The 9,704-nt window shown below is 53.8% G+C and overlaps 1 protein-coding gene across 1 annotated transcript; it reads right to left on the minus strand.

The window, feature by feature from the left end:
• Positions 1 to 381: 381 nt before the first annotated feature.
• Kcnk16 (potassium two pore domain channel subfamily K member 16) lies at positions 382 to 9,153 on the minus strand. The gene is made up of 5 exons (XM_004649527.2): positions 8,941 to 9,153; positions 3,969 to 4,083; positions 2,528 to 2,694; positions 1,002 to 1,167; positions 382 to 605 (listed from the first exon to the last, which is right to left on the minus strand). The coding sequence occupies exons 1-5, from the start codon at positions 9,151 to 9,153 to the stop codon at positions 382 to 384; spliced, it is 885 nt and encodes a 294-aa protein (XP_004649584.2).
• Between the last annotated feature and the right edge of the window lie 551 nt (positions 9,154 to 9,704).

Below are 9,704 nucleotides of genomic sequence, written 5' to 3' on the forward strand. Positions count from 1 at the left end.
ATATCAAATTACGCGGAAGTCGTGTTAGTCTTTGCTTGCTGCCCGTCTAGGGTTTCCTGGAGTGATGTGGGACGATGATGGAAGTGGCAGCCATGAGCCACGTTGGGCTTGGTGTTTCCAGGTCCTTGTTGGGGGTCAAGGGGAAGCGGCTGTTGGGCCAGGGTACACATCTCCACCAGACACATCTTTGATCCCGTCTCTGCTTCTCCCTTCAGTTCGTGGGCACAGCAGTCTCTTCTCTCTCTCTCTTTCTCTCTCTCTCTCTGTGTCTCTCTGTCTCTGGAGAGTTGCTCACCAGTCCTGCCTGGGGAGTGAGTGGGGTTGGGCATGTGGGGCAGTGGATGGAAGGGGAGGAGAGGTGGCTGGGGGCCCCTAATGGACTCATGAAGAGATAGGGATCTTCTGAGGTCTGGTGGGCTCCTCGAGATTGGGGACTGCCCGCTCCTTGAGGTCCAGGCCCCTTGCAAGCCTCCAGAACCGCGAGCACCTGTGTAGAAACAGGGGGCCCAGGGAGAGGACGAGGGTCAGCCACGCCAGCCCCAGGAGAATCCAGACAGCTGCCAGGCTCCGGTACACAGCGACGTAATGCTTGGTGGGATCTGTGCCTGCCGGAGAAGAGGACGGCAGGTGTTTTTCCCCAGGGTCCGTAGGGAAGCTCTCTCCCTACTTCTCCTCCCAAGGATTCACGAAGGGTGGAAGCAGCAACGGATCCCACACCAGCGACTTCTTGAGGGTGTCAGTGTCCTCAAAAGTAACCCCCGAAGCTGGGCGCGGTGGCGCACACCTTTAGTCCCAGCACTCGGGAGGCAGAGGTAGGAGGATCGCCATGAGTTCGAGGCCACCCTGAGACTCCATAGTGAATTCCAGGTCAGCCTGAGCTAGAGTGAGACCTTACCTCGAGAAAAAAAAACAAGCAACTCCCCAACTAGTATGTCTCTCCCCATCTCCCAAAGCCCAGGGGTCCCTCCCCTCCCTGGGACACCCGATTGTCGCACTCTCACCAACGACGTAGTCCCCGAAGCCGATGGTGCTGAGGGTGATGAAGGTGAAATAGAAACCCTCGCCGAAAGTCCAGCCCTCCACGTGGCTGAAGAGCATGGGTGGGAAGACGAGAATGACCAGCGTCCCCAGAGTCAGGAACAGAGCCAGGCCCAGGACCTGCAGGAACTGGGGGAAGGAGTCTGCCTCTGAGCCCACCAGGGAGGCTTCAGGAGGATAACGGTTGGGGTGGTGGTGGTGGTTGGGGGGAGGGGAGCGTGCAGAGTCTGGAAACCTTGGGTGGGTGCTGGGTACAAGCTAAAGCTCTCCCCTACCCTGAAGACTTAAAATTTTTTTTTGTTTATTTTTATTTATTTATTTGAGAGCGACAGACAGAGAGAGAATGGGCACGACAGGGCTTCTAGCCACTGCCAACGGACTCCAGACGCGTGCTCCCACTTGTGCGTCTGGCTAACGTGGGTCCTGGGGAATCGAGCCTCAAACCTGGGTTTTTAGGCTTCACAGGCAAGCGCTTAACCACTAAGCCATCTCTCCAGCCCCTAAAGACTTTTTTTTTTTGTGTGTGTGTATGTATGTGGGGGCCTGTATTCATGAGCTTATCATCTGTCTGGATCAGGGAAGATGTGGGTAGAAGATTGTGTTAGGGGATCAAGGAAGGGTTTGAAGACTCCCTTTGAGCTTAAGGGGGGCTGTTACAGGACAGATTGCCACTCAGTTGTCCCAGGTCCTTCAACCATCCTTGCCTTCCATGGCAGTGGATTCTGGACATGCTGGGTCGCCTGGAGGGTTTCCTATTCACATGTATGTGTGGTATGCATGTATGTGCATTTGTATGTGTGCAGGGGCACGTGTGTATATGTGTGCACAGCTGGTGTCTTCCTCAGTCACCCTCCTCACTTGTTCTTATTTATTGAGACAAAGTCACTCACTTAACCCAGAGCTGGCTAATATGGCTAGCCTAGCTAGCCAGCCCAGCCCGGGGATCCTCCTGTCTCCACCTCTCCCAGCACTTGGATTACAGTTATGGGCCTCCCAGAGTGGCACCAGGATTCAGATTTCGAGCCTCACGCTTGCACGGCATGCACTTTGTGCACTGAGGGTTCTCCCCACCATCCTGGAGATCACCTTTTGGCCGCCTGAAAGGATGTCAGAGCTCTGTAAAGACCGCAGAGAGCTGCTTCCCAGATTACACGTCAAAGAAGGGTAGCTGGCCAGTGGGCAGCTTCACTGGGGTACACTATTTCTCAGCTGCACAGCGCTGCTTGGCACATGGGCACAGCCTTCTTGGGGAAGGGCAAACCTAGTGCCTGGCACTTTCAGCCCTCAAAGCTGCACAGGGCGTTAAGGTGAATCCCCCGCACAATCTGCATGACCATTCCCCTTCTCCCCCTGCCCCACGCTGCAGCGTCCAGTCCTGCCCTGTGGAGGGTGTCTCGCCGCTAATTCTGCATAGCCAAGCTGGTCTCTCTGTACCTCTAGCTGATCTGTCCCAGAGAGGCTAGAGGGCCTGGGGAGGGAAGGACCCTACCTGAGAGCGCCTGGGCTGGTCCTCCCACCTCTCCAGGGTGGCCAGGTGGGCACGCAGCCCTGTGCCCAAGTGGTTGAGAAAGACCACGTTGAGTGGGATGCCCATAAGAGCGTAGAAGACACAGAAGATCTGTCCTGCCTCGGTGCTGGGCGCCAGGTTCCCGTATCCTGCGTGCGTGTTGGGGTGGGGGGTTTGGGGGGAAAAGCAGAGCGAGGATTAGGGGAAGAGAATGCTGCAAATTTCTTCCCCCACCAGTCCCCCCACTCTAGCTGAGATTTGTCTCCACCACCCTTGGGGGAGACGGAAACGTGCCCCCACCTCCATCCCGTGAATCCTCACCCCACCCTTTGCTTCTGTGATCTCTGTTTATAGAAACCCTGTTTGTCTTTGATGCATATCCCCAACGAGGCCTCCTCCAGGAAGCCCTCTGGGCTGCTACCCTTTGCCTCCCTGCCTGGTGTGGTGTCCTGAGGTGTTTCCTTTCGTTCCTATCTAATGACCCACTTAGCCTTATATTCTTGTTTTATTTTATATTTTGGATTTTCGAGGTAGAGTCTCACTCTAGCCCAGGCTGTCCTGGAATTTGCTATGTAGTCTCAAGGTGGCCTCGAACTCACGGAGATCCTCCTACCTCCTCCTCCTCTTGAGTGCTGGCATTAACAGCTTGCACCACCACACCCAGCTGCCTTATATTATTATAACAATCTTATCCCTCCTCAGTGGATTGAAAACTGTTGGGGGGCACATCTGGGACTGATCCAATTTGTTGGTTTTTTTTTTTTTGGTTTGTTTTGTTTATTCGAGGTAGGGTCTCACTCTAGCTCAGGCTGAGCTGGAATTCACTATGGAGTCTCAGGGTGGCCTCGAACTCACAGTGATCCTCCTACCTCTGCCTCCTGAGTGCTGGGATGAAAGGCGTGCACCACCACGCCCGACTCTAATCCAAGTTTTACCCTGCCTCTATTACTCTGCTTGGAATGTCAAGGAAGAAGTATAGAATTGGACTTAACTGAGTGGATGGGAAGCCTATGTGAGAGCGGCCGAGGGGTCTCCTGGGGGAGGCATAGAGGAAGTGCTACAGGTACCCCATCTCCTTGGCACACTGGGATACCTCCATCAGCTTTGATGACAGTTCTTGTAGCACGAAGGACTTTCCTACCTCCTGTCCCTACATTTCTCTGAGAGAACTTCCTCATCCCAGGCTCTCGCTTGGTGTGTGGGCAGGTGAGGATGTAACATACCAGCTCCCTGACACCCAGGGCTAGAGTGGGTAGCAGAACAGACCAGGCTGTGCTAGGGATGGTTTCTAACCCCTAAGGAGGCCCCAGGGGGTTGGCGAGCCTGGGCTCACACTCGCCTCATCTCCCCGCTTACTTCTCCGTGTTCCCACTCCATCCCCTGGATAAGCAGAGACAGGCCCCGGGAAGGTTCCCCCCGTTACCTATGGTGGTGACCACCGTGCCTGCAAAGAAGAAACTGCTGCCGAAGTCCCAGTTGCTAGGGTTGGTGGAGTTGCCTTTGGGATTCACGCCTTTCACCCAGGCTTCCAGGATGACCTGTGGGGATGGGCATGGTGGGAAGAGGGACTGCCAGTCACTCTCAGCTGTCCCCAGGCTCTCAGCAAGATGCTTTCATGTCCTGTGATCAGATCATTTCTATTCCTACTCCTATTCCAATTCCAATTCCAATTCCAATTCCAATTCCAATTCCAATTCCAATTATTCTATTCTATTCTATTCTTCTATTCTATCCTATCATCTATCTATATCTTTAAAAATATTCATTATTTATTTATTTGAGAGAGAGAGGGAGAGAGCGAGCGAAAAAGAGGGAGAGAGTTAGGGCCTTTAGCCACTGCAAACAAATAACAGATACATGTGCCACCTTGTGCTTCTGACTTTTGTGGGTACTGGGGAATTGACGTTGGATCCTTAGGCTTCTCAGGCAAGAATCTTAACCACTAAGTCATCTCTCTAGCTCTCCCTATCTATCTATCTATCTATCTATCTATCTATCTATCTATCTATCTATCTATCTATCTATCTATCATCTGTGCATGGTGTATGTGCATGTGTGTATGCATGTGGAGGCTAGAGGTTGACATTGGGTGTTTTTCTCTCTCTTTTTTATGAGACAGGGTCTCTTGCTTAACCCTAACCTTGGACTCACCAATTAGGCCACACTGATGGCCAACAAGCCCTGGGTATCTTCTTGCTTCTACCCCTGCCCCCAGTGCTAGGGTTTCAGCTATGCACCACCACGCCTGATGTTTTGCCCGGGCGCCAGGGGATCTGAAGGCAGTTGCTCGGCAATCACTTTAGCTACGGAGCCATCTCCCTAGGCCAGCCTCTGAGTTAGTGTCTCTTGGCACCATGAATTCGCAGAAAGGGACGTGAAAGCTCTGAATGGCTTAGTGACTTATCCAAGGTTGTTGGGCTCCAAGTGCCCGGTGTTCACTGAGACGCAAGCACTGATGGGCCGGCGGAGGGCTGGGGGCCTCGAGAGGTGGGGTGGCTGATGGCCACGGAAGGGTCCAGATGGTGTTGGTAGAAGTTGACGCACGAATGGGTGGTTAGGATGGAGGGGGGTCTCTTTTACATTGGATGCTTCTGGAAGGGTTTTCCGGGGAACATGGGCGGGGAGGTCTGGAAACCATTGGCACATTCAGGGATGCCTTCTCTTGAGGCTGATGGTGGACAATAGAGAACTCTTTCCTGGGCACCAGGGGTGTTGTTGGGTTCTCTGTGGTGAACCCAGTCTATGTCTGTAGGAAAGATTCCCTCAGGCTTGTGCAAGGTTGTGAGCATGTGCACACGTGTGTGTCTACTATGCGTACTACAAGTGTGTTTCTAGACCTGGAGGCTTGAAAGGCTCAAGCCTGGGTTCCTCATGAAGAACGCAACAGGGCTCCCCCGCCCCTTGCCTGCTAAGCCTTACTCTTGTTCCAGGCCACCCCAGAGGCAAGGGAGGGGGTGGGGGAGCCCTCAGGAACTGGGGGAGCCCAGTCAGGAACTGCGCCTGCCGGGAACTGCCTCCCACCCGCTCCTTGGCTTCACTTGGGCAGGAACTGGGCTCTTAAGATGGGGACTTTGGTTTCCTTCTCTTTCCCACACGCCCAGAGGGGCTAGCGCAGGCCTTCTTGAACATGTCCCCTCCCTGGACATCCTTTGTTCTTGTGTCATTTGAGACAGCATTTGTCCTAGTTGCCCATTGTCCTCACTGCACCTATGAGCCATATATCCCCCTCTGTAGAGGGACCCTGACCTCCCCGAGGGTCCTGAGTATTGGTGATTGGCTTCAAGTAGCCATGGATGGCACCCTTGTCTCTGAGAGAAAGAGACAGGAAGCCAAGCCTGCTTCTTCATGGAGCCACGTTTGAAAACTAATTTTTTCATATTATATAATTTATTTATTTTTGTTTATTTTCATTTATTTATTTGGGAGTGACAGACAGAGAGAGAAAGAGGCAGATACAGAGAGAGAGAGAGAGAGAAAGAGAGAGAATGGGTGCGCCAGGGCCTCCAGCCGCTGCAAACGAACACCAGATGCGTACGCCCCCTTGTGCATCTGGCTAACGTGGGTCCTGGGGAACCGAGCCTCGAACCGGGGTCCTTAGGTTTCACAGGCAAGCGCTTAACCGCTCAGCCATCCCTCCAGCCCCCAAACTAATTTTTTTGTTGTTTGGTTTTTTGAGGTAGGGTCTCGCTGTATCCTGGGCTGACCTGGAATTCTCTATGTAGTCTCAGGTTGGTCTTGAACTCACAGAGATCCTTCCGCCTCAGCCTCCCAAGTGTTGGGATTAAAGGTGTGTGCCACCACGTGCGGCTGGAAACTATACTTAATACATTTATGGCTTAGTGTGAGTTGAGCAGTTGGGATTCTTTAGGAATCTCACCCCAACATTCATGTTTCTCCTTGTTCCACTTCCCCTCCCAAGTAAGGACCCTTCCTACATGGAGGACACTTGGACAGGGATGGTCTTTCTTCCTTAGTGAGGTCCAAGACTGACCACTGCCTGTTCCTGGTTCCACTTCTAGTCTGGGGCTGAGGAATTTTGGGGTGTCCTTGGCTCCGCCCCACTCCTGGGATATTGGGAGCTTTCTGAGCCTTTCTCAGTCCTTGGCTCCATCCTTGACCGACCCTGTGTGCCAGGGAACATGCCCTCTGTTCACCCAGCTCACATCTCATCTTGGAGGGCTGCTGCCATAGGTCCTGAGGGTGCCTCTGCATCTTATGGTGGCCACTCAAGGCTCCGGAGCCAGTGGGGCCTGACGCCCGCACCTTTATCTTTTTTTTTTAACCCCCCAAGATAAGGTCTCACTCTAGCCCAGGCTGACCTAGAATTCACTATGTAGTCTCAGGCTGGCCTCAAACTCGCAGCGATCCTCCTGCTTCTGCCTCCCAAGTGTTGGGATTAAAGGTGTGTGCCACCACACCCAGCAACAGGTGCATTTCTTTTTTTTTAATTAAAAATTTCATTAATTAATTTATGAGAGAGAGAGAGAGAGAGAGAGAGAGAGAGAGAGAGAGAGAGAGAGAGAATGGGCATACCAGGGCCTCTAGCCACTGTAAACAGACACTAGATGAATGCGCTACTATGCGCATCTGGCTTACATGGGCACTGGGGAATCAAACCTGGGTCCTTAGGCTTCGCAGGCAATTGCCCTCACCATTAAGCTACGTCTCTAGCCCTGATACCTGCGTTTCTAACGAGTGCCCGGGTGTTGCTGTGCGGTTGTTTTGGGCCTCACTTTGACAGCCTTTGGTTTTGGTAGCATCCTACCGGCAGCATGTGTGCTAATCAGTATGGAGAAACACAAGGGCTCCAGCCAGAGCTTGGGTAAGGACGCTGCCTCGTCTGGTAGCTGCAGCCCGGGCTAATAGCCTCCGCCTCTCTGTGCATTGGTTCCCACCTGAAAGCTGGAGAGACAGACAGGAGACGCCCGTAAGGCGTTCAGCCTCCAGCAATGGGTCGTGACTCCTCAGAGCCCTAGTCCTCAGCCCTGAGTGCAAAAATGCTCAAGCGAAGCCAGGTGAGGCACGCCTTCCATCCCAGCACTCGGGAGACATTGCTAGGAGGATCCGCTGTGAGTTCGAAGCCACCCTGAGACTCCATAGTGAATTCTAGGTCAGCCTGGGCTAGAGAGGGACCCTACCTTGAAAAACCAAAACCAACCAACCAAATAAATAAATAATTAAATAAAAATAAAAATAATTTAGCTGGGCATGGTGGCACATGCCTTTAACTCCAGCACTCGGAAGGCTGAGGTAGGAGGATTACCATGAGTTCAAGGCCACCCTGAGACTTCATAGTGAATTCCAGGTCAGCTTGAGCTAGAGTGAGAACCTACCTTGAAACTGCAACCCACCCCCACCAACAAAAAAAATAAAAGGTCAACAGATGCCAACTTTCCCTCTGCCGATCCTGCATTCGGTCCGTCTGTCTGCATCTTGGCAGTGACTACTGTCCCTTGCTTCACGCCCCCCGCCCCGTCCAATATATTCACCATTCTCTATAACACCTGGTTTGGGTTTTTTTCTGGGAGAAGAGGAGGCAGGGGATGGCAGTGCCTGGGGGCACGGTCCCAGGAGAACGCGGTCACCCTGGCCACTACTCATCTGTCGAGCGAGGGGGCACGATGCCAGCATGGCAGTCGCTCCTGACCCTTATCTGTCCGTGTCCACCCAGGGACATGAGTTGGGAGCCAGCAGATGCAGCCCTGGGAAGTGAGGGCATGTGGGCGAAGGATTTAGTGTGCTGATAACGGACAGTTCACATGCGAGCAGAAAGCCTCAGCCTGGAGAGTGCTTCTTTCTTTTTCCTTTCTTTCTTTTTTTTTTTTATTTTTCAAGGTAGAGTCTCACTCTAGCTCAGGCTGCCCTGAAATTCACTACAGAGTCTCAGGCTGGCCTCGAACTCACAGCCATCCTTCTACCTCTGCTTCCTGAGTGCTGGGATTAAAGGCGTGCGCCATCACGCCTGGCTCTATGTTATTTTTTCTTTTAGACAAGGTCTCCTTTAGCTCAGGCTGGCCTCAAACAAACTTGCCCTCTAGCCAAGGATAACCTTGAACTTCTGATCCTCCTGCTTCTGCCTCCCAAGCGCCGGGACGGGCGATCAAATCTAGGGTGTGCCGAACGCAAGGCGGACACCGGGCTGCATCCCTAGCCTTGCTGTCTGGCGTCTGTAGACTGGGGTCTTTGGGTCCAGAGAGGGCACGTGACTTACTCACGGGCGTGTATACGGCGATCCAGTGGTACCCAGGACCCAGGACTAGGCCTCACCAGGCTGCTGTTGCCACTACGCTCTGCTTCCAGGCGAGGTCTCAGCCCCTGGGTGGTGGCACAGCACCGTGCCATGGGTGCCCCCTGTGCCCGTCTTCCCATTCCTCTCGTCTCCGCGTGCCCCTCACCTGCACAAACCGTTCCAGAGCCTGCTGGTCCAGGCAGGTGTAGTTCTCCAGGAAGCGAAGCTTCTCTAGTTGAAACTGGTCCCTGGACTGAGCCTCGGCCTGCTTCTCCAGCAGCTGGAAGACAGCCGCCCCGAGCAGAAGGTAGCAGATGTAAGCCAGCAGCAGGGGCAGGACCCGGCCACCCCAGCAGCTGCGGAGCCCAGCTCCGGGCATGGTGCAGCCGGGACCCTGTCTGGATCGATGCTGGGGGGTGACGGTGGCGAGAGACGGGAAGAGGTCAGGAGCGGGTGCCAGGGACCGCACCTGCCCGCCCCACCCTGTCCTCCGCCGTGCAGGTGTCTGTGGCTGGGACTCTGTTTGAACAGCGTGGCTCTGCCTGGCTAAGTGCGGAGTGCAAACACGTTCGCCACCCCCTGCCATCCGGCCCCGGGGTTGTTGTTTTTTTTTTTTTTTTTTTTCCATGTGCAGTAGCAAGAAAGAGACACGGACCCCTCAGATACCTACTGGATTCTCTTGAGCTCATTAGATCTCTTCTGCCTCCAAGCCAGGTGGGTGAGTCGGGGCCGAATGGGAGAGGCGTGCCCTCTCTGCTCATCCCCAAAGGGCTCTTCCAACAGCCTGAGTCTCCTAGTCCTGAGCACAGGAACCGGGGAGGTCTCAGAAGGGTGAGGATTGGCCTTCTAACTCACTTGCCTTGCCTACAAAATGGGGGGTGAGGCGGATTGACCTGCCTGTGGGTTAGCCAGGTGACAAATCAGGGCAGA

The sequence above is a fragment of the Jaculus jaculus genome, chromosome 8 (genome assembly GCF_020740685.1).
Source record: "Jaculus jaculus isolate mJacJac1 chromosome 8, mJacJac1.mat.Y.cur, whole genome shotgun sequence".
Taxonomy (NCBI): Eukaryota; Metazoa; Chordata; class Mammalia; order Rodentia; family Dipodidae; genus Jaculus; species Jaculus jaculus.